This window comes from Phascolarctos cinereus, unplaced genomic scaffold (assembly GCF_003287225.1).
Source record: "Phascolarctos cinereus isolate Bilbo 61053 unplaced genomic scaffold, phaCin_HiC Scaffold_3;HRSCAF=262, whole genome shotgun sequence".
In the NCBI taxonomy this organism is placed as follows: Eukaryota; Metazoa; Chordata; class Mammalia; order Diprotodontia; family Phascolarctidae; genus Phascolarctos; species Phascolarctos cinereus.
This window is the reverse complement of record NW_027555736.1, coordinates 180,754,265-180,778,925: the sequence shown is the minus strand read 5'-3', so window position 1 is coordinate 180,778,925 and position 24,661 is coordinate 180,754,265. Positions and strand designations below refer to the sequence as shown.

Genomic DNA, 24,661 nt, shown 5'->3' with positions numbered 1-24,661 from the left:
AATCGATGAGGCTCTTCCTAGTCCAATTTCTAGACGAGCCACTCAGTTACATTATAGAGGGGGTCAAGAACCTTGGATGGAGCTCTTCAGAGAAGACAGAGTTTTTTTATACTTCGAAGAGTATTAGACGACTGCAAAGGAGAAAGAAAGAAAGAAAGAAAGAAAGAAAGAAAGAAAGAAAGAAAGAAAGAAAGAAAGAAAGAAAGAAAGAAGGAAGGAAGGAAGGAAGGAAGGAAGGAAGGAAGGAAGGAAGGAAGGAAGGAAGGAAGGAAGGAAGAAAAAGAAAGGAAGGAAGGAAGAGAGAGAGAGAAAGAGAAAGAAAGAAAGAAAGAAAGAAAGAAAGAAAGAAAGAAAAGAGAAACAAAGCTCAAGGAAAGCACTTATCAATAATCTCAACTGACACCCCACTCATAACAAGGAGAGCATTTTGTCCGGATTTTCCATGCCAAGTTATGACAAAGCGTAGTTTTCTGAAGGTGAAATCAGACTTTGAACAAAACTCTTCTATTAGCTTTTGATGAAGAGGCAGGGAACACAGAAATTCTCCTTGGAGCTGGGTCCCTAAAGAGGCAATAGTTGGAACTGTGGTGGGAGGCAAAGCCACAGTGGGAGGGGGAAGAAGGGGAGGAGGTGGAAGGGAGAGAGGGAGAGAGACAGAGAAAGAGAGAGAGACAGAGACAGAGATTCTCCTATTCTTCATGGTTTTACATATTTGATCCAACATAAGTTTAATTTTTTTCCCTTAGATACATTGCAATAATAGTTTGGTTATGCCAAAGATTTATATTTTTACCTCTTCGCTTTCTTTCAAAATTTTGTTTTATCAACATTTGGTAACAAAAGTAATAATTCCTTTTTTCCAAACTGATAAGAATCAGCCTACAAATCTGAATAAAAGTTACAGATCCCAAAATCTGCATAATCCAAAAATACTTCAATTTACAAACAATGAATAAAGTTACAAATAAGATTAAGGTTGGATTTATTTGTTCCTCCGGCAAGATGTCAATTGTTCTAACAGATGTAAGAAGGCTAAAAGGATTTAAACCACGCGAATTTAATAAACCAGATTAACAATGTGTACTTCCCACACTCTTAGGACCTCCAAGTTATCTGTCCCAATCTATAACTTTATAGAAAGAAAAACAGGCGGCTCCCTAACGAGCCAGAGTAATGTCATTTAAAATATAATCTAGTTCCTGAAGTTCTTCCCTTCAAAATAAATACCCTACAGAAAGCAGATGCGTTCAAAATAAATTATAATGGAAGTTAAGTATTTTTTAAATCCTTAATGTTACCTGGGTTTGCAATTCCTAATTAGCAGATTTTTTTTTTAAATAATGAGAAGAAAAACAGAAAAGTAAGAAAAAGGCTTGGAGATACTATACTTAAGAAGAGCTGATTAAAAACAGACTTAAGTTTGAGAAGCTATCTCCTTCTCCACACACACACACACACACACACACACACACACATCTCTCTCTCTCTCTCTCTCTCTCTCTCTCTCTCATTTGGAATTTTCTGGGGAATAGGTTTCCGCATCCATATTTGTTCTGGTCCACTTGTAAAGAGGGTTTTTCTCCCTTCGATTGTCTTTGAATTGTTTTTCCTGAAACAGCTCTTTCGCTGTTAATGAGTCCCCATGCAGCTGGACAGCTCCTTCTCGGACACTGAGAGCTCTAACCCCAAAATGACCCCAATTTGACACCGCAAGATGAAATTTTACCGCCTGTTAAAACCATTTCCAGCCTGAGCAGAAGGAGCTCACTGTTGACAGAGGTGTGCTGCCTTACCAGGACACCTATCTCTCTTCTTTTGGTCTCTTCTCATGGTCTGCCCCACCTACCCTCCCACATCCTTGGTGGGAGTACCTAGGTTGGGAGAGGGTGACCAAAACATTATCAAGGGTCTGAAAGGCACGAAGTGTCAGATTGAATGGACTTATTTTAAAATTTAAAAAAAAGAGCAAGTGATTTTTAAACTAGATGTTCCTTCCTCTGTCTAGAATATCAAGAATAAGTGATTATTCCAATCAGTGGACCAATCAGTATGACCAATAAGTCATTGGTCATTTGAGTTCACTATATTGAAAGTTACATGAAGAATTACACTGTAGCGTTTCCAACACTTCAGTCTGAACTTGTATTCAATCTACTAGGATTCTATACGGAGAAAACGTTGCATTCTTTTTCAAGACGGTGAGTGCACAGGATACACATCGGAGAGAATAAAAACCCTCGGTGATGTGAAATTTTACTTTATTTTGCCAAATGGTCACCTAAACATGCTGGAGGGTCTTTCCAAATACGTTTGCACTTTTTATAACATTAGTTCCCTAATTCTTCCCTAAAATTCTTCGGAAGGAAATAATATTATTTTTTGACTAGATCTTATTTCCATTTTTTGTCCCTCCCTCTCCCATAGGCTTTGTTCTATCCTCTGGAATTGTTCAAAACACTGATGAAAAAGCGAAAGCATTCCCAGACTTAAGCAGAGTTGAGGGTGAAACTATTTTTCGTCACTGAGCACCTTCTCCCATGTAAATAAATTGGGGTTAAAAGTTCCCGTCTTCGGGGAAAGTAAACTATTATCAGTGGACAACCAACCTATTATTAACTTAACAGCGGTACTAAAATATAGGAAACTTAAAGTGGACTGAATCTCGTTTGCTCATGTATTACCGTGTAAGGTGCCTTTTTGAATGAAAGTGAAGACTTCTGAAGAGTTTCTGAAGTCTGAAGAGGTTCTTACACATTTCATACTACGATTAAACAGAAAAAGAAAAGAAAGGAGACAGAGGGAGGAGAGAGAGAGAGAGAGAGAGAGAGAGAGAGAGAGAGAGAGAGAGAGAGAGAGAGAGAGAGAGAGAGAGAGAAATCAGAATCTACCAACAGCTGAGCCCTGTAGTGCAAACGTTTTATGTGAATTTGGGGCTTTTATAAAAGAAACACTTAAGGAAATTTAGGACATTAAAAAAATCATATAATTGGCCTACACTTATGACGACATTTTAAGCAAAGATAATAATAATAACAGTAATAACAACAATTATTCAATACTGCTAATAAGCGCAGTTGGAAGAGTGCGAAAGGATTTGCCTAAACTACTCAGTCGGTCTCGGTGCAGCAGAAAGAACTGACCAAAGAATTCATAGCCATGAATATCGTGAACTGTGTTACTGAATTATACTACAAAATAGAAAATACTGCACAGGAAGATGAGGTTAGTTCTTTGTCTCTTTTTTTACCTTCTGCACTCCCCTCCCCCCAGGTAAACTTAATTTGCTTAGCTACTACTAAAAAAGACAAGTCTGGAAACTAGAGATTTAAAAAAACCTCTCACTCACCTCTTCTTATAAATCCGAGGTAAAGTCAGCAACAACACAGAGTCACTGCTCTTAATCTTGGAGATCTTCGGGGGGTGGGGAAGGAGAAGGAGAAGGAAAGGAGAAGGAGAAGGAGAAGGAGAAGGAGAAGGAGAAGGAGAAGGAAAGGAGAAGGAGAAGGAGAAGAAGAAGCAGGAGGAGGAGGGGGAGAAGGAGAAGAAAGAGAAGGAGAAAGAGAAGAAGGAGAAGGAGGAGAAGGAGAAGGAGAAGGAGAAGGAGAAGGAGAAGGAGAAGGAGAAGGAGAAGGAGAAGGAGGAGGAGAAAGGAGAAGAGAGGAGGAGGAGGAGGAGGAGGAGGAGGAGGAGGAGGAGAGAAGAAGAAGAAGAAGAAGAAAGAAGAAGAAGAAGAAGAAGAAGAAGAAGAAAATCTCAACCTTCACTTTTGCTCTTCATTATTAATTGGGTGTACAACAATGCCATAAAGTATCTGCATGACTTTTTCCCTTTCTAATCACCCCCTTTCCCCTCAGGAGCATTGGAAAATACCTCCGTTTCCACAGCACTCTAGCTATCGGAAAGCCTCGGATTGCCCACTGGCGTTATGTCAGCCCTTCTACACACTTTCTTTCTTTATATGTGAGGGCTGATTTCCCGCAGACATCATTGTTATGATGGCTCATTTAATCAAACTGTTTAATTGCTCCAGTAATCACTATCATCATCACAGGTACTCAATCATTCATCATTTTTGGAGGGCTTTATTGACCTCTGGAGCTCATTCCCCAGCCCTATTAAAATAGGGCCAAATTTCTCTGACTCGGCTTTGATTCATGTTAAGATTGAAATCTAAAGCTATTTTAAAGCTATTTCCAGAATCTTAAAATAAAGAGGGAAAAAATGGTAAGGTTTTTTTAAAAAATAAACCTTTTTTCATCCCGCAAAAAAAAAAAAAAGATCCTTTACGTCTACCCCATTCCTTATTTTGGGGATGTGGGGTTCAAAGCCGAGTATGGAGATGAGACCACTTTCGGAACTCGGTTCAAAGTTGGGGAGGGGCTCTAGTGTTCAAGGATAGTCTGTTTTAGATTTTATGTTCAGAGGACCGTGAACGAGGGAGAAAGAGAGAGAGTTAGAAAAAGAATGAGAAAGAGAGCCCGAGAAGGGGGGAGGGGTTCAGAGAAAGAGAAGGAAAGGGGGGTCCAGCAATCGCTTGTTTGACCATCGCTCCTCCCCTAAACTTCAAGCCTTCTCTATGATTGATGATCCTGGGGAGCTCTAGTAATTGACTGTTCTGAGGTAAGGCTTGTTTTAGCTTCAGTAAAATGATTGGGCGAGAGAAGAAGACCAAAATTAGTTTCCACACAAACGATGTGTGTGTGTGTGTGCGTGTGTGTGTTTTTAACTTTTCCTCTTTGGAAAAGTTCATTTGGTGCTCAAGGGGGTGCACCATCCTTCTTAATGTGCTAAATCACCCCAACCTAATTAGCATTACTATTATAAAGCATTACTGAGTTAATACTTCAGCATATATTGTAGGACCACAACAAAGATAGGGAGTGAGCTCCAGAAACATACATTTCATTTCTTCTCTCTTCCTCTCGTTTTTTTCCACCCTCTCTAGGAGTTGAAAGGCTCAAAAAAGGCACATGCAAATCAGATCTGCATCTCACCGGCGCTTTTTACTACTCAAAGTGAACTCGACTTTGTTAGCAACGCGCGCGCACGCGCGCACACACACACCACACACACACACACACACACACACGAACGCGCGCGCGCATACACACAAATTCTTTTTAAGACTGGCAATTTCTACATCAGAAACTAAAAGGTCTTCTCTCGCTCCTACACCACCCGCACCACCTCCCCCGCGGCTACCAAACAGCACAAAGTGGTGGACCTCAGCGACACCTTTAATGGAGCTCGATGCGAGTACAGTTTGAGCTAAGATGTTGTCCTCTTGTCCTGGAAAATTAATATTTAAGAAGGTAATGAATCCACACGGGGCGGGGAGGGAAGCAGCACTGTAGAAAATAACACTGACAGAAACGCAGCACTCGGTAAAAATCTAGCTCGTTTCCTAAAAACGACCACGTTTGCCTCTAAAGGATGCCCCCTGGATTTTCGCAAAACATTCGATGCTTCTGAAGGCAGAGGGCTGGGAAAAATAAAGATTTAAATTTTTAAAAAAAGAGGAAAACCACGTAAAGAGTACGCTAAAGCAATGCAGGCAGAAGATATTTATGATTGTTTAAAAAAAGGCTAAAAGTAAGTTTAAAAATCAAAACACATCTAAGATTGTACCGTACTTTCTGGCTTTCTGCAGTTTTCCTCTCCCCTGCCTCTCTCCCCATGCATACATACACACTCTTCTTCCTCTCCCCCTCTCCTGCACAGTCTCCCTCTCTCTCCCCCTGTATGAAAAGGAACGCTGATTTGCTATGGGTATGATCTGTTGTGTGGCTCTCCCACCCACCCCCACCTCCCTCCTCCCCTCCTCCCCTCCTCCCTCCTCCTCCTCCCCATGTGGAGTTGAAGCAGTGCTGATTGCATACTCTGCATATCATAGGCTTTAGTCTCCTCTCTCCTCTCTCCCTCTCCCCTCTCCCTGTATGTCTCCGTTGTAGGACTGGCTATGGCCACCACGACTTCCGGGTTCCGTCATTTCATTCTCCCGCCGATCAGCGCTGCAAAACTGAGTCTCTTCTATAAGCCAGGCAGCAGCCAACCTGCCAACACTTACTGACACTCACTCATCTCACAGAGAGAAAGAGAGCGAGAGAGAACGAGCGAGCGATCGAGAGAGAGAAAGAGAGAGAGAGAGAGAGAGAGAGAGAGAGAGAGAGAGAGAGAGAGAGAGAGAGAGAGAGAGAGGAGAATATCTACCAGGAAAGAGAGAGAGAGGGAGGAAGTCCAGTTTTTGCAAACTATTCATTTTTTCTTTTTCTTTTTTTTTCTGCCTTCCCTGCACAGTACTCTAAAGAGAGAGGATCATAACGTAGGCATCCGGGGGGGGGGAAGGGATTTTTTTCTTTAAACCACCAAAAAAGAGAAGCAGAAATCCCTCGAGGAGTTTTACTGGAAGAAAAAAAAACGGGTCTGAAAGATTCCTTCTCTCCTCTTCATCATCATCAACCATCATTCATTCACTACCTTGACATTCCCTGGCTTTGATTGACAGCTGGAGTGGCAAAAAGCCATGAGACACGACAGTTTGGTTACATGTGGGCTGCTGACGGGCCGATCGTAACCTTCAGTTCGGGGGCTTGACAAATTTTTTTTCGTCTTCTTTTTCTTATTTTTTCTTTTTCTTTCTTTTTCTTTTTTTTTTCTTTTTTTGGTTTTGTTGTTGTTGCCAACAGAAGGGAAGAGGGGAGAAAAGGGGGAAAAGAAGAGAGGAGGAGGAGGGGGAGGAGGAGGAGGTGGTGGAGGAGGAGGAGGAAGAAGAAGAGAAAAAAAGAAAAAGAAGAAATATCACAGGAAAAAAAAACCTCTTCGTTGTTTTGCCTGGGCTCATTTTTTTTTTTAATTGGAGAATCAGGAGAAGTCTCCTTGGTTTGGGGGGAAAACCCAAGGAATCTTCAGCCTAAATCACTTTCTTAACCGGACTGGGATATTAAATATACGACACATCCAGGAGTTTATTGGAGCGCAGACTGATGGCGCAAAGGGTAGGTTTAAATCTCCAACACTTACCTAGATATAAATCCTCTCCTAAAAGGGGCCTGTCCGATGCCTCCTCTACAGAGCTGCTGCTGCTCGCTGCTTGATGATGGCGGCCAGTATTTAAAAAAAAAATAGCAGCAAAATTATTCATCGGCTTCTTTTTTTCCTCTTGTGCTTGTGTATGAGTGCGCGCGCGTGTGTGCGTGTCTGGGCGCGTGTGTTAGAGCGGGTGTGTGAGCGGGCGAAAGGGCGAGTGTATGCGTGTGTGTTGTGTGTGCAATTGTTACATGCTTTTTCCTCGCTCCAGCTTTTACCCCAGCAGCGCGATTCCCCTGTTTCTCCTGCTGCTGCTGCTGTTACTGCTGCTCCCTCTGCTCAGTAGCACGGGCTGCAGAGGGGAGCTGCTGCCTAGACAATATTTTGCTGCTTGTTTTGTCTCTGAATTTGACAAGGACGCAGGGAATCCGCTGCTAAATAATGTTTCTGGTAACTTTCACGTTATTCCCTCCAACCCCTCTTTCTCCCCTGCCCCCGGGGAGGGACTGGTTGTGGTCGTCTTCATCGTTGTTGTTATTATTAGCGTTTTCTTTCCTTTATTTTGTTTCATTTCGGCTTTTGATTTATTGAATCCTTTGGATGGAAGGAAAGGGGGGTCAGGGGTGGGCTCAGGGGCTTCCCTATTCAGAGCAACTCCAGTTCTCCCTTGTTTCCTTTTTATCTCTTTTCTTCCTCTGGCCGAAGTGGAGTCTCCGCCTTGCTCCCCAGACCTTAACCTCTTAGCCCTCTTCCTGTTCTCCTAGTTTATAGTTTTTTAACACACATATATTATCCATACATATATTTACAACTTTGAAGTCTGTGGTTTTGACTGCTTTTGTTTCTGTCTGCCTAACTCGTTTCGGCACTTCACTCTCTTCTGACTTTGTCGTCTGGTTTTTTTTTTTAATCTCAATCTCTCTCTCTCTCTCTCTCTCTCTCTCTCTTCTCTCTCTCTCTCTCTCTCTCTCTCTCTCTCTCTCTCTCTCCTTCTCCTGCTCTCTTCTTTTTTCTCTCTATCTCTCTGCCCTCTTCTCAACCTTCTTCCTTCCCCCTTCCTGACCCGTTTTGACAGTACGATGAGCTTCCCCATTACGGCGGGATGGACGGAGTAGGGGTGCCGGCTTCCATGTACGGAGACCCTCACGCTCCACGGCCGATACCCCCGGTTCACCACCTGAACCACGGGCCGCCGCTCCACGCCACTCAGCACTACGGAGCCCACGCCCCGCACCCCAATGTCATGCCCGCCAGCATGGGATCCGCTGTCAATGACGCCCTGAAGCGGGACAAGGACGCAATCTATGGGTAAACCCTATCTCCTGGGCCAAGTTTGCTGAATGGATGGGGGGGGATGCTAACTATTTATATTTGGTGGGGGGCACTTGAGCTAGGAATGGAGAAGGCAAGGAATGGTAAATCCTTGTCCCACGGAATGCAAAAGAGAAGGTGGACGTGTTCAGTGAATTAGGTACAATCCTCTTCTTCCCTACACAGAATCCCGGTCACCAAGAACTATTCCCCCCTCCCTCCCCTTGCGATCCATGCGTGTCTTAATCTCTAGAAATTGGAGGGAGACTCATCTTAATGCATAACATTCCAGCTGAAAGGTTAAGTTTCTGTTCTTTTGGATGGACCCTAACCAGAGAGGGGCCAAGGAAAAGGGGAAAGTTTCCTGCAAATAAGGCACAACTTTTTTTTCTTTTTTCCTGTTTCCTACCGAGGCTCTGGGAGTCACTAGATTCAACTGGAGCGAGGAGACGGGTAGCTCCACTTGGCCAGAAAACCTCTATCCACTACCTTAGTTCTCTGCAAATAAAAGGGGCAGACTACCGAACTCGAACTATGAAGTTAAAGGGGGAAAGGGTGCTGCTTTGCAAAAAGATGTTCTTGGGAGATGTATGAAGATTTATTTAAATGACTATTTCTGAGAGTTGAGAGGGAGTTGGGGGAAGGGATAGGGTGCACTACAACTGAAGCACAGTAGACATATACTGCTTCTTTGGGGCTGAACGTAGGTGGGGGAAAGAGGGATGGGGAAAGTATTAAGGGGGCAGCTGGTAAACACCAACTTACCCTGAAGCAAGAGACAACCAGCATCCCAGTGAAAAAGCTGAGTTAGGCTTTAAGAAACACAAAGAACAAACACACTCGTCCAAAGCTCATACAAGACTATTTTTGTCTGCTATAAATCCAGGGTAAAATATTTCTGCGAGTGGGGCTCTTTCCGTGTTTTTAACCAATATTATTATTACCTTGTCTCGTTATTTTAACTACACAGCAAATAACCGTACTAGGAGTATTGGGGGAAAATACTTCCTTGAAGTCCGTGTGTCTATGTGTGTTTCTTTGGTATCCCATGAAAATAGGTCCTTTAAACAGTTTTTGGTTCGACAGTCTTTCCCTTTTAAGGTACAATATCACAGTGGTCAAGAGTTTAGGCTTTCTCTGTTATACGCGGATGGACCTGGATCAGCCCAGCACTACTGTTAATGTGAGGTCCCTGCTTGTTTGATTGTTTTTTTTTTTAAAGTTACTGCTATTTTTATTTCGGGCAAAGTGTCCGCAGGACTTCTCCGACACTAGATTGTAGGAGTTTAAGCCACTGGAAGTGGCTAGGGACTCAGCTTTTCCCCCCACCCCCTTTCTACTTTCGGCATTGGCCCAGCTCACTGACGACACTTTTAGGGCTGTGCAGTGCAATGAGTGTTTGTATATGAAACCCCCTCAAAACTTGTTGATTACAGTTCTTCCTCCTTCCCCCTTGCACCCCCATCTCTCTGTGTGTGTGTCTTTGTGTGGTGCTACCCGTTAGGCACCCGTTGTTTCCTCTGTTAGCTCTGGTCTTTGAGAAGTGCGAGCTGGCGACCTGCACTCCCCGGGAACCCGGAGTGGCCGGCGGAGACGTCTGCTCCTCCGACTCCTTCAACGAGGACATCGCAGTCTTCGCAAAACAGGTCTAAACAATCTTGAACTAACCCTCCCCCACCACACACACACACCTCCCTCTATGGCCCTGACACTTTTGCATCCTCCCTTCCGAAGGGCTTTACTTTTCAGGAGGATTGAAAAGAGGAGAAAAAGACAGAAACTCAATCTGGCCCTTACCCACCTCCCCCTTTTCTATTCCCCTCTCCCTCCTTCCCACCTTAGAGCCTGAAGGCAAATTGGAACTCGAGATAAATGTGGGTGTTTGTTTTTCCCCCCAGCGAGGAATACTAGGGCTCGACCCTTGAATTAAAGTTGACCTACTTCTCATCTGGCGACTGGCTCTCTTCCTTACTAATAGCTACTTAATCAAGAATTGGGGTAAGGGGGTGTCAGTAGCCCATTGACTGAGAAGGTAGAAGTCCCTCTACCCTGGACTATCCAGGAAAGGTGGGGAGATGAGAGAACAAAATCCAAACAGGATTAAAGGACAGAGAAAGTGAGCAATAATGGCCTCAGGCCTAGGTTGTAGATTGGGGGTTGCTGCTCCCCTGGAATGGCATCAGGGTCAGAGAATTTTCTTTCAATCTGATCCTTACTCCTTTGATGGTCTGATTTGTTTCTCATGTTATATCCCTAATCCCTACCCTTATTCACCTTTACACATCTTTACAATCAACCCCCAATTCATTCGGTTACAATGGTTTAAAAGGGAGCCGTAATTTATGCTTAGTTTCCTGCTTCTTATAGGTTCGCGCTGAAAAACCACTTTTTTCCTCGAATCCAGAATTGGACAATTTGGTAAGGCTCACAGTTTTTCTGTTTTTCTGTCCCCCATCCCAATCTCCCCTTCATTTCCCCTAGCCCCTAGGTCCTTACTGTAGCTTCTGACATTCTCAAACTCTCCTTTGGATACTTGAGGGTAAGAGATCGTTAAAATTTTAAAATACAAATTTAAAAAGTTATCCTGTTAAAAGTCCCGGCTTGAAGATCGTGGGGAAGTGACCAGGAGTACAGGGAGCAAGACTAGGATCCAGAAATCGGGAAGGGGGTGGTTTGGAGAGAGAGGGAGCAAACTGGACAATTAAGAGCGGAATCCAACTAGCTTCACTTTCTGAGTGAACTCGGGAGAAGTGTAGCTATTTCCTTTGTATTGCAAAGGCCGCTTGCAGAGCCACGGTCAGCTAAAGCCTAGGAAGTAACTGCAGAGCGAAGTCGAGCTCGGTGTGAGGGGGAAGGGAGAGGACCTCGCTGGTCAGTTTTCACTGCAATTCTTTTGCAAATTTGGATGATTTCAATATTAAAAGTACTTAAATCTTCTTTCAAAGATGTTAGTTCACCATTCATCTGGAGCATTCCCTTCTTTATCTTGGGGGTTGAAATTGCTTTAGTGTGCAAGCCCCAAAAGCCCGCTGCAGGGTGGGTGTTTTGTTTGTGTTGTATGTGTGTGTGCTGGGGGTGGGAGGGTGACAGGGTAGAAAAGAGTGTAGGGCAGAGAAGGAAAGGATATTGACACCAGGCAGGCCTCGGTAAAACCGTGTTTGCCAGTAGATACAACAAAATGAAAATGAGAAAAAAATAAAGTACCTAGCCTAGGTTCGGGTTGATCTGAGTGGCTGAATGAAACCTGACTAGTGAGTGAGTGAAAATCCATAGCAATGAGTTCCTCTCCAACGGTTTTTTCTTGTCCATTTGGGCTGTGCCCAGACTCCAGGCTCTTAGGGACCATCCCTTCATTCTAGTCCAACCAATTTACTTAACCACCCCCACCTTCCATCCACTTTCACATACCTAACTCCAATTTAAAACCTTTCTTTCAGATGATACAAGCAATTCAAGTACTAAGGTTTCATCTTTTGGAATTAGAAAAGGTAAGCAAGAAGAGAATGGAAATATCATGGTCTACCTTGTCATCTCAAATTCCACCCTGTAGTTGAGCTTTGATTTTTAAGAGACGTTGGCCAGAGAGATTGGGCCCCAGGGGCATCTCTCTCAGGGTTGATATATTGTAGTCAATGCAAGAAGATAATAGGGGCTGCCCCCAAACCATGCCAGTCTGCCGAGGCCTTTTTCTTTTTTTTCCAAACTGTCCTTTAGCCAGGTTTGTTTGGTAGCATTGAACATAAGAGAGGTGGATAGCATAATTTTGTAAATGTATTTTTAATTATTCCTCCCCAGGACATCTCCCCTCTCACTCCACCCCCCAAATGCAGGATTATTTTGAAATGCAGTAAACTATTGGTTTAAGGAGACACCCAGTCTTTCAGTTTCTCCATTAAACCCAACCCATTTCCTAACCAGGAAAGGGATATAGATTCATGTACAGAATTACCTATCTCTAGGTACTTTATAATCTGTATATTTTGATCCCAGTTCAAACAACTCTGCTAGAAAATTACAAGTAGTACTTTGAGTTATAAATTCTCCAGAGAGATCTTTTAGTTAGGTCCGGTGTTTTAATTTTGATGTTATCTACTATGATTTACCTCTTTTAAAATCCCAATTTGAACCTAATATTTCTATTTCTTTCTTTTGCATTATAACTTGTTTTGGATAGTCTCTGGAGAATAATGTATGCTGCTACAATTTCTCTATTGTTTCCTCGACTTTGATTATTATAACCCTTAATTAGATTTACTCCTGGGATACTTCACATTGTTGTTCTTTCTAAACATAACTTCGTACTGTATAAAAACACACATACGATTGAATAAAGCAAACAACAGCAGTCATTAAAACAACAACAACAACAACAACTTATGATGACCCTCCTTTTATTCTCCAAGGTCCATGAGCTGTGCGATAACTTTTGCCACCGGTACATTAGCTGTTTGAAAGGGAAAATGCCCATTGACTTAGTTATTGATGAGAGGGACGGCAGCTCCAAATCTGACCATGAAGAGCTCTCAGGATCTTCCACAAATCTAGCTGACCATGTAAGTCTTGTTGAACTCTTTGACATCCTGATATTTGAAAAGGCCCCTAGATGACTTTGATTACCTGCTGTAAAGTCCATATCCTCTCTCCTCTAACCTTTAAAAAAAATTATCATGCTCTTGTGTATGCACAGGTATTTTGCTGCTTTGGGGTTTTATTTGAGGTGTTTGTGTCTGCTTTTTTTACTTTTTTGATTCTCTTCCTTCTTCCTTACTTTCTGCACTGCCCTGGATAGGCTGTTTGTAGAGGCAGCAGAGTGATTTGCGATGATAATTTGTCAAGTTTCCTGGATCTGGGCAAACTTGTACCGTTAGCAAATTGTTTGTTTGATGTGGCGGCCGGTGCCTTTTCTGCCTTACCAACCCTATAATCTATGCAGCAGAGGAAGAAAATAGAGGCTAGAAAGCTGGGGAGGATGTGAAGAGAATTTGGGGGGAGGGATGGAGGGCAAAAAGAATTCTTTTAGGAGGAAAGTGAGTGCTGATTTTTTTCTTCTTCCATACAGAGGACTGAGTTGAGAATCATTGGCATTTTACACTGGGGGGGGGATGAGAGTGGGGGCTCACTGAAGAGAGTTTTCAGTGCTTTTGCTCTAAAACAACTTATTGTCAGAATATGGACTTATTGCCAAGTGCCTGAAGCATCTTCATAATAAAAGACAGTAACCTTGATGAACCAATTATTAGCAATGTATTACAGAAAGCTGGAGAGAATTATGATTGGGTAACCATAGGTTAGTGGTTGATTTTAACACTTTAACAGTTGGTGAAGGAGTAGAGTGGGTATAGTAAAGAAGCACTTGTGTTTGTCAGGCAAAGGAAGGAGGTTTCTATTCTCTGTTTTTTTTTTTCATTCTATTTTGGAACAGATCTAGTGAATCTGATGCTTTAAAAAACATATGTAGTGAGACTGGAAATTTGAAAAAGCAATAAGAAGAGAGATTACAGCTGGTAGTGAAGGAAAGAGTGGCTAGGTTAAAAAAGAGTGGGTGTGAGCTACAGTTTATTTATAGGAACCCAGCCTTGGGGGTGGGGAGAAGGGGTTCACACAGATTGGATTCAATTGAACTCATAACCTAAATGATACAGTCTAATAACCTACTGGCTGAAATATTAATTTAACACTTAATGTGAACTTAACACCTGAAAATTGTTCTTTGGAATAGGAGGATAGTTTGCCTCTTCCCTCATTCCTGTGAGTTAAGATTAAGCAGATTTGAATCCAAGGAGAATGAGCCTTCTGCAGTTGCCCTCCCCATCACTACTTCTTTTTGAAAAAAAAAATTAAATTGCATTGAATATGAATTTCTGTATGTATGAATTCATATATATGGATCACACATATACATATATGTGTGTATATACATTTATGTGAATTTAATATCTAACCTTTATACTAGATGGGAGGTAAGAATAAGAACAATATTATTATTATTTTTTTAAATCTCTACCGGACATGCTGAGATGGAAAAGTTCTGAGACAAATGCACCAGGGTTGAAAGCTTCTTAATCTATTTCTTCTATTGTCTTTTGAAATGGAGGGTTGGAGGAGGCTCTTAGGGACCTATTTTGCATTTTGAGTATATTAAGTGAAATCAAATGGGTTACAGCAGTGACTGAAAGTTTATTTGCTGATCTGCCATATGATTTGTGTATGTGGTCTATGAGGCATGACACTCGCTTCCAAAATGTGTTTGTTTGTTTTTACTGTTTCATGACCCAAAATCCATATGCATATGTATTATTAGGGGAATGGAGATGGAAGGGAGAGACTTATTTGCATCCATTTTAGAATTGGAGAAATAATATATAATGCAATATAAATCTTTTCTTACTTCTTTTAAAAGGATCTCAACTTGTTGGCTCTATAGTCCAGGTTCTTGGCAACAATTTTTTCAAGAGGCTATGTAGAAATGGCCAATGCTTGTGTTTATATTGAAGAAATTAGATGGACTAGCCTGTTTAGGATTTCAACTGATGAAAAATGCTTTAGCTATTCTGAGAAACTCTATTGTAATATTTAATATTTAAATTAATATGTCACTATAAAGTGACTAGTTTGGAGATTTCTATTTTAATTATTTAACAAACATCTTGTCTAAAAAGAGAATTCTGCATATTGGCTATGGTGTCACCATTCTCACAGCCCCTTCTCCCCTCCCCCCAAAAAAACATACAGACACAAATGCAAGCAAACATGACAACTGATTAATATCAAATTCATTACCATTTTTCACCTCATTCTCAAAGAGGTAAACTTACAACTTTACCCTACCCACCTCATTATTTGTTTGGAAATGAAACAATAATCTGAGCCGCCATCACCCCATCCTACATGGGAATGAAACAATGCATCACACAATGATGTTTTACTCAATGCTTGTTGACTTGACTTAGGATTTGGGATGATGGGGTTAACAACCATTTCTAGATTCTCTGAAACCTCCACTTGCTCCAGTTGAGAAGTAGTTTTATGCAACCTATACAATTATTGTACTACTTTTTGGGGTTACCCTCCCCCAACCTACCCAGGGGCAAATATTTACTTTCACAGTTCAGACTTCCCTCCTTCTCCAGGCCTCTCTCCTTTCCCCACCCATCTCCAGCATAAGAAAAACCTTCACTGAGATAGTACCTGAAAAGTAACCCCAGTCAGAAAATTCAGTATGCAAATGCATCCAATTTGAATCTCCAGGTTTATTTTTTTTTCATTTGCTTTGATATACATATTTAATACATAGCCCCAGGCTGGATCTTATTTGGTGAAAGTTGGTGTTAGGGTGATGAGGAGCCACTTCAGAAGGACAGAGACAGCATGTTATTTTCCTGTTTTATCTGTTGGCCCACAGTTCTGATCCACTGAGTTTCCTCATGGTTTTATTTGCACATGAAATACTGAGAGCATTTGGACTTATTGGCTATGAATAATGACAGCTAAAAAGAAACGTAGTTTAATTTGTTGTGTGCCAAGGTTTCTCTTGTGGAGGTGACAGTTTGTGACAGCTGTTTGACACCCCCAAAACACATACACCTCTATCTTATTAAGTGTTATCCAGCTACCCTGTGTGCCTGTGTGCGCGTGAGCACGTGCATGCAGAAGTACATGAGTGTGTGTCTGTGTGTTGTGGGAGGTGTAGGGGAAAGGGGGCAGAGGAAGAATATTAAGTACTAATACATCTTTCAATAGCATTCCTGTTATCAGATATTAAAATATAAATGAATCAAAAGAAATAAAAGAAATATAAGAAGAACAAGTGTTAATGGGTGACTTTTAAGAGTGGTTTTTAGATGTTGGGGATGTCCTTTTGTGAACTTGGCTGCTACCACAAACTACCTAACTCCACAATTTTATATAAAAACTTATCTCTCTCTGCAGAAGTAATATAGGTGCATGAAAAGCAGTCAGATTCATAATTTTCCTTGAGGTGATGAATGTATTGAATTTATCTTTATTTGAAGCTAGCATAATGAGCACAAAGGGGCAGGGAAATTTGGAAATCAAACAGCATCCATTCAAGTCACTGGAAATTCACATTTTTGGTTATCACTCCATTATGTTTAGTAAATATAATAACACATAATTATCATTTGCATTTTTAACACTGTAATTATTTTTTAAGTGTTCAAAAGTATTAGCCGCAAGTAGGAAACAGGCAATTATAGTCACACTCTGGCTAAACCGGAACATTAGGGGAGAAAAGATAAAGGGGAAAGAAAAAAAGGACTGGACTCCAGCTGCAGTTCATGTCAATTTTCCCAGTCATTCATATTTATCATATTTACAATAAACATGTCAAAAGATTAATTTTTTAAAAATAGATTCTATTGGAAAACTCTCTTTGCTATTGAATACCTATGACTTTTCTTTTGCACATAGCTTTGCCTGTTGTCAAATGAAATATAGTGATTTCTTCCCTGAGCTAAGTTCAAAGTTTACTTGATAGTAATTTGGTTGTATATAATTTTCAAAATTAATGGGTAAAAGCTACTATATTTTGATATATAAGAGAAAATACATCCAATTCATCAGCTTCAAGTGCCTTAATTGATTACCAATTCATTTAAATATTAATACCTTAATTCATGTTAGCATTTATATTTTGAGATGATCATATGTTAGTGTCTTTATATATAATATGTCTTAATATATGGCAAGTTTTAATTATTTCCATGAGGCTTTTCAAATTGATGTGGGTCTATACATGAACAACCTCTTTCTGAGATGAAAAAGTCCATATAAACTTTATCTGGGCTGGCATATAGAAGCAAGAACCCTGAGATAAAATTCTGCTGAAAATTCTGTAGGGAATAAAATGATTTAAAAGTCTTGTTGCTTTGTTAAAATCAAAGGGAAAGACAAATATGTGTTATGATTAAAAAAGAATGCTAGCATTTTCAGTTACCAAATATTATCTTAGGGTCTATTAAGGTGCTATAGTTGGTTTAGGAGAATTTCAGTAGTGTTCCACCTATGGGCCAACACGTGGGGGATACCTCAGTATATGTTTAGGGAGGTGAGGGAGGACACTTAAAAGATCTGATAGTCAATAGCTATCATGTCAGTTTCCTGTCAAGTATAATTACACTATTTAAATCATTAAAGGTTACAAGCTTGAGGGCTTTTTAAAAATGTAATTGTGATCAGATGACCTAAGACAAAGTTTCACTTGACAACAACTAGTTGGACATTGTTTAAAAACTTTTTTATTATTTCATTTTGTCCTTTTTTTCGATTAAATTATTCTGTGAAAGGTTAAAAAAAAAAAGATCTGTTCACTATCTAACATATAGCATATTACAAGTCCTCTATCCCTTGAAGGAACATTTCTATTAAATGGACCGGTCATTCACAGATTATCCTTACTTTATAGTAGTTGGCAGCTTATTGACAATGTCTCACTTATTTCTTCTAAACCCTGATTTAGGGTGGAAATAAATAAATGAGGGATGACCCAAGAACTATTTAATAATCTTAAAGAAAATTTCACTTTTTTGAAGCCTCCAATATTCTTCCTAGAATTCACAGTTAGGAGAGAGAGAAATTTTCAATCTCTTTTTTTTTTACCTCGCTGAGAATATTTGCCAGTACTTTGTGGAAACAAACCCTTCAACATATAAGGTCTCCAGTGTTAATCCTAATTATTTCGCCCTTCTTGTATTTGCATAATGCCAAGAGGAACAAAATACATCAGCTCACAGAAAATTCGTTTGAAGCTCAACTTTGTTTTGATATTACGCCTCCTTGACTTTTATTACAAACATGTATCAAATTAAATAGAGTTTTCCATGCTGCATTTGCTTATGGAAATATCTTCCCATATATTTACTATTGCTGTTTACCAAGCAACCCTTAAAAATCTATATACTTATAACATTATTCTGTTTTCCAAAGGCATGTAAAATTTTTGATTTGATGTGATATATTATGGCATAAGTACGGAGCCTAAAGGAAAAAAGTGCATCTTAACATTTGTTATTAAGAAAAGTTTTTGCATCCATAAGAACTTATTCGTAAGATGAGTTTTCAAATATCTTAGAGAGGCCTTGTGGTATAGACATATCAGTTTCTTTTTTCTGAACAAGTATGATACATTTTACTTTTTCAGTTTTTCATTTACCCAAAAGCCTTGGCCTTTTTGACCCATTGTCCTTTGGAAATAGAAGAGAGGTGAGAAGTGTTAAATAGTTTAAACAAGCGGATATCTGTGAATCACGAGGACTTAATTAGTATTATACGATAGCAAACATACCTGAGAACGTCTCTTCCACAGTAATGTTTTAATAGTTTAAAATGCTTAAAGTTTTCAATAGATTTGCACCATCGGCAAAAGACAAGCACATCCGATTTGCTTCATCTGCCTAGAGACTCTTGTCCTCTCCATGCTCTTTTCTAGATTTAGCAAAATTCAATGATGGTGCTAAATCAATTTTTTTTAACTTTCAAGGGAGAAAACACTGGCAAAATTGTGTTTCCTAGGAAAGACTGTGTGTATAAATGAGAAACAGCGGATAGCAGTAGAGTGATCTCCTGTGGCCCTGTGACTACAAGCTTTTCCCATATTGTCTCCTGCTTTTATATTAATTACAACTTGCATTATCAGCTGTGAGTCTGTAGCCCAGCAAATAGAAAATACTGCCCCTTGAGACCTAGCTTCTTGTATCTATTTTCCATCTCTTTCTGTTGTGCTCCACTCAGGATTCACTGCTTTTCTCCTGGTAACACGGCTCTTTAATGCAATTATGTAAGAGTAAGGAGAGTACCATATTTGACTCCCAATTATTGAAACCACTGGGAATAGAAACATGTACTCTTGGCTTTGTGTATCTTTATAATATAAGGTTATGCTTACTGATGAATTGCTGGGTACATACTCATACTTATTTACATATGTGTGCACATAAATCACACATGTGATGCTACATGTACACAGTGCAGTATATATTAATATTATTGTTATAAGTCAAATCACATTGATTGGGATCACTTTTCCCTTTAATCTTCAATATATACATCCATGAATTATAGAGACATGCATATCCATCTCTGTAAGCACAGTAATCTACGTAATGAAAGCATATTGGTATATCTATCAAAAGCAATACGTTTAGGAACTACATTTTCTGTATGTCAGTTTTGTTTCAGGAACCGCAAAACTTCTGCATATCATTGGGCAGAAAGCCAGGAAGTTGTTCTTGAGGCATGTAAACTTAGGAAAAAGAAAAAAAGGAGTTGAAATAGACACAGACATTTCAACCCAAGAGTGAACGGTGTTGGGGTAATAGGGTGTGCTTTGTGTGTTCATATTGTTTACAATCTTTATACCACCAAGGAGAAGCTTAATTTACCAGCTCTTCAAATATCTGTCTCTGTGTATGATTACATCACTGTCTATAGCTAGAGGGAGCAACTTATGGTCTAAGCATGAGCTTTGAAGCCCTAACATCTCTGGAGAACCACAGGTTCCATTTTTTAAAGAGTGACTTGTTCTTCACTCTTTCAAAGTAGATAAATATCATATGATTTAGTGTTTGAGAGTCTCTGAAACTTGTCCTTAGGACATTCTTAAAGCATTTTACCAACACCGAACACCTTAGTATACTTTATAGAACTGGGTTGGGTGTTAGTTGTTTCATTGTTGCTGTTGAATAGAAGGAGGAAGAGAAAGAAAAGAGGGAACATAGATTGCTTTTGTGAGTTTCAACAAATATGGGAACTGACTGAAAACTCAAGGCAACTAAAAGTCCAACCCATCTCTAGGACTCATCCTATTTGAAAGTCATATTGGCTCATGTAGACTTTTTTCTGTTTCTTTCTCATAACTAAACATTGCCAAATTGTTTTCCTCAAGAAAACTGTCTTAAGAAATCTGATGAGCCCTAAATCAATACAGTCTGTCTTTCTGAAACATGGTCTTCCAACGTAGGTCAAAACTCATCTCTGACTGGTGGAGACAAACAAGTGTTTTCCATGGTGGGAAGTTCTCAATAATCCATTCCAAACCAGTTCACTTTCCAAACCCAGAAACCTGCAATGGCTAGATTTGAAAGAATACATAATTGTGATTACATGATGTTTGCCTTTAAATGTAGCTAAAGTATTAGTGGTTAATTATTGTCATTTTCTTTGAGGTAAGGTGTTTTCCCAGCAGCTCACTTAATCAAAGAGCCTACAGTACTTAATGTCATTTGGTGTATACACTAAAAGATAAATTAGCTTAGGTGAACATGTTGCAGTTATTATATTTTCTAAAAGGAAGATTCTAAGCCCGATGTTGTTGCAGGGCTAAACCCATGCCAGGCTATTGTTTCTTTCCTCTTTTCATGTAATTCTTCCAGTTCTTTATCTGATTACCATCCGGCAAACAGCTGACTCTAAGAGGCTGCAGAGGGCTGAAGAGCCCCTGTCTGCAGTTTGCCTTCAGCTTGAAGCTATTTGAGTGGTTTCCTAACTTAGAGATTAAAAAGAAGAGCTCATAGGCACAACTTTGTCTTAATGGAGGCAGTGGAGAAACTTGTTTTGGTTTCCATTTCATTTCCTTCTGTTGTTTCATTCCCTTACCTTACTTTTAATGTGTATGTATATGATTTATATTATATTCATATAGTGTTAACATTCAAGACATTTCTGCTGCATGATTTCCTCTGTTCTAATTTCTGGTTGTTGTTATTTAGTGATGGTAATGGGTTTTTTTCCCCATATAGCTATTATTACCCTTCCATAAAGCTTTGGGTTAGTTTAATGAATCAAAGAAAAAAGCCTCATGTTAATTCCCAAACTATTCTTTCCCAGTATTTTGTTTTGTTTTTGTCTGTTTGTCTTGCCAGTCTTTTGACAGTTCTTCAAAGAGAATATAAGCTTGTTAGTTGTTTTTTTTTAAGAAGATATTTTGTCTAGGCTTGTAAGAGAACTTTTTAGTTCTGTACTTTACAATGCTGATTTGATGTGGAAACCAAACCTTGTCTTGATTTTTTTTTTAAATCAAATGGATGAACTATATATAGTAGCAGTTTGGTGAGATTACTTTCAGATGGCTCCAAATATTTACATACGGTGTATAAATAGCATGTGTATGCTCGCCTGAAGCTTTATTGATTGATTTATGTAGGGATGGGCATCATTTTCTAAGGTTGGCATTATTGTTGGGATTCTGCTCAGGGGCTGTTTCTGAAAGTTGCAGCCAAGTACTTAATTTAGGTTGTCGTATACAGGTGACAAGTCATGCAGGTCCAGCCCTAAGGCTGATCTATTTCATGTGTTCTTACTCTCCTTTTCTGCCAGAGGAAATTCCATCTCTTGCCTGCCTTCATGTGGTGCTGATAAAGCCTTTCCTGTACATTAGAATTCCTGTTTTCCTTTAAGCAACAGCAGGGTATTGGGAATGATCAGGAAAGGGGAGGAGGACCAGAAGGAGAATACACTCACCAAAAGTAGCACTGAGCTATGACTGTTTTCCTCACTTTTCCCCTTTAGATAAGTAGTCATTCTCCCTTCTACAAAACTAGTGGGCAGTGAGCTAAAATTGACTGACTAGCTAGTATGTGGAGAAGTAGATATTCTTGCCGTCTTCCTAGTCTGGGTCTTATGTATTCTCATTTTATTGTACCTTAACTATATTAACGCTGAAAGAAATTAATAAAAGTCATAATACATTTATGTGTATATATATATATATATAAGTCTGTGTGTATACATTCATATATACATACATATATGTGTGTATACACATACATATAATATCACCTGATCATATTCCTTGATAGTTCTTATAAGCTCACTCCTATAGGGGATTATAACTAAGAGCTGTATTGTATGATATGACTCACAGATAATTTTTTCAGGGAATCATTCTTCAAAGAGTTGCTGATTTTTTTCCGCCTTTCCAGCATTGTAGTTTGAGATTCTCAGAAACATTTCAGAATGATAAAATACTTAGAATAAGAAACCTTAAGAAATGTGATCAACTTTCTAAAATTTGGGTCCTTTGGTTAATACCTCAAGGGAAATGTAATGTTCCTTCTAAACAATTCTTTTCCCCGCTCTATTTTTCTTTGCACCTTTTTAAGATACATAGTACAAGCATGGCATCAATATAATAGCAATTTTGTAAATACTAATGTGTTTCTCTCTCTCTCTCTCTCTCTCTCTCTCTCTCTCTCTCTCTCTCCCTCTCTGTCATCTCTCAACCTTGGTCTCCTTCCTACTCGTTGCTCCTTGGGTCCTCATTTATGACTGGAATGAAAACTGTGGGAAAAATAATTCCTTGGCATCCTGACACCAGAACCCTTCATCTTGGAGAGACCATGATGATGCAACCTCAACACACTCAGCAGGCACCCCAGGGCCCTCCAGTGGGGGCCATGCTTCCCAGAGTGGAGACAACAGCAGTGAGCAAGGTAAAAGGTCAAACATTTTCCTTGTGCGAAGTAGGCATGACTAAAATAACTTTAACATTTTATGATATCAGTACATCTACCTTAGTGTAAACACAAAGTGTCAGTCAGGAAAATTTAATCAGCTTTAATTTAGGGAGACAGTATTTCTTTTTCTTAACCCACTTTACTTTCAAAAAATAAAAATTCAAAGTAAATTTTTTAATCTTACCTTGCAAAAGCAATTGATTAGTTCTGCCAATTTTTTTTTATAAATTTGGTTTCCTACACTTTATTTTTATGTGGTATAGGTAAATAGAATAAGAGACCCATTTTCTAGCTGTGATGCAGTAATTTGTATTATTCTGTAAACAGTGAACTTAGCTTGTAATATCAATTATAAAAGGCTTCTTTAACATAAGTAATTAAGTCCATAAGTCATAGAAGAGGAAAAAAATCTGTTCTTATTTGTTTTTGAAGTGCTGCACAATTTCTTTCTATGGAATCCAGTATGTAGTAGGTTAATTTCAAAATTCCTACAAATTGTGTGTCCCAATTTACATTTCATCTGCCCTGAGTGGTTAGAATAATGACTGTAGCTCCAAACCCTAAAAGCCAAGGCAACCAGCAGTGAGGAGGATGATAAAGTCTAATTTAGAATAGATATAACTGTTGCAAATTCACCAACTAGACACAGAGCAGCTATCTTTTGGTAGGAATGACTCTTCCATGGATAAGATGGAAATTTAAAGGAAGATGCATTATTGAATGTGGGCTAGGAGAGCATATAGATTTTACTTTTAAATATTTTACCCTGGATGGTGTCTGATCTTCTAGGTCTATTTCATTTCTATTATAACTATGTTTATAGCCCCAATATTTAAGCATTAGATAGATTTCTGAATAGAGGACAGGTTAATAGCTTGAGCTGTCATCTCCTGTGTGTGCCAGTATAAGTGGGGGTATGAAGGGATACTTTCACTTCTTCATGCTTTGGAGTATGTCTTTGGACCACAGTTGTTCTAGGAGAATTCTAGTGGTTGGAAAAGTCTACTTTCCAAGAGCTGTTCACTTGTAAATGGCTTAAAAGATATTCAAAATTTAAATAGACTTTTAAAGTAGTGTGGACCTAAAATAGAGAAGAATGTCCTAGGTAGTAAATTGTGAAACGTATTAATGTTTTTAGTAGAGGGTGTCCACATTGCTTGTAGTATGTTTGAGGGAAAACTAAACTATGTGGTGTATTAATCCATAAGTCTAACTGATGATCTACCACCAAGCACTTACCAACTTGCTTGTGAATCAGAGCCATGTGTGCATAGCAATGCACTTTTAAGTAAGTTCAATTTTATTGTTATCCTCCTCTCCTTTGCCCTCTCATCCTAAAATAAAAGCTATTTGCAGAGCTAGAAAGGGTTAAATGTATCTATTAATTAAATACAACACCCTAAACATTCTACAAAAGAGGGAAAAAGGAGAAGCTGATTTAATGGTCTAATGAGGCCATCTTCCAGAGACTTGTTTTGTGTGCGGCTTGCTCTGACCTTTCGCTTTGCTCAGGAGCCCAGTGCTTCATTTTTCACATTCTTGCAATTACGTTAACGCTTCAAGCATTTCTGACTCCAAGTCAGCTAGCAACACCAGGCATAACTCAACACTGTGAGTTTTTCTCCTCTCTGTAGATTCATTAACAGGTCACCAAGGTCCCAACTGAAATTTAAAACTGACTGGTTCTGTTGGGTTAGTTGAATTATGGCAAAGGAGATAGCAGGAAGGGGGCTGAGACAAGGGGAGGAGAGAGTGAAGACCCTAGGGTTTGGGGCAGAGAATACTTGTGTAAACCCCTAAGGTATATAGCTTTATCATTCCAACCATTAATTTTTTGGCAGGGAAAATAAGAC

General features: G+C 39.5%; 2 protein-coding genes across 18 annotated transcripts in view; one reads left to right on the top strand and one right to left on the bottom strand.

The window, feature by feature from the left end:
- Positions 1-7,258, bottom strand: part of LOC144456327 (uncharacterized) — a 59,739-nt gene extending 52,481 nt beyond the window's left edge. For 2 of the 5 annotated variants that reach the window (XR_013485396.1, XR_013485398.1), the window contains exon 1: positions 3,347-3,437. Coding sequence is in view for 1 of the 5 variants with exons in the window: in XM_078151320.1 (XP_078007446.1) it covers positions 7,021-7,141 (121 nt within the window). In the remaining 4 variants the exon portion in view is untranslated. Of the gene's footprint in view, positions 1-3,346; positions 3,438-7,020 lie in introns of those variants that run through there. The other 3 variants (XR_013485395.1, XR_013485397.1, XM_078151320.1) reach the window with 3 other exon arrangements.
- The window catches only part of MEIS2 (Meis homeobox 2), a 227,793-nt gene continuing 208,221 nt past the window's right edge, over positions 5,090-24,661 (top strand). For 4 of the 13 annotated variants that reach the window (XM_020992102.2, XM_020991963.2, XM_020992472.2 and 1 more), the window contains exons 1-7: positions 7,385-7,476; positions 8,102-8,334; positions 9,842-9,983; positions 10,705-10,755; positions 11,775-11,825; positions 12,741-12,890; positions 22,670-22,784. In XM_020992102.2, the coding sequence (XP_020847761.1) occupies positions 7,468-7,476; positions 8,102-8,334; positions 9,842-9,983; positions 10,705-10,755; positions 11,775-11,825; positions 12,741-12,890; positions 22,670-22,784 (751 nt within the window). In that variant the 5' untranslated portion in view covers positions 7,385-7,467. Of the gene's footprint in view, positions 5,313-6,738; positions 6,996-7,384; positions 7,477-8,101; positions 8,335-9,841; positions 9,984-10,704; positions 10,756-11,774; positions 11,826-12,740; positions 12,891-22,669; positions 22,785-24,661 lie in introns of those variants that run through there. The other 9 variants (XM_020991798.2, XM_020991706.2, XM_020992428.2 and 6 more) reach the window with 6 other exon arrangements.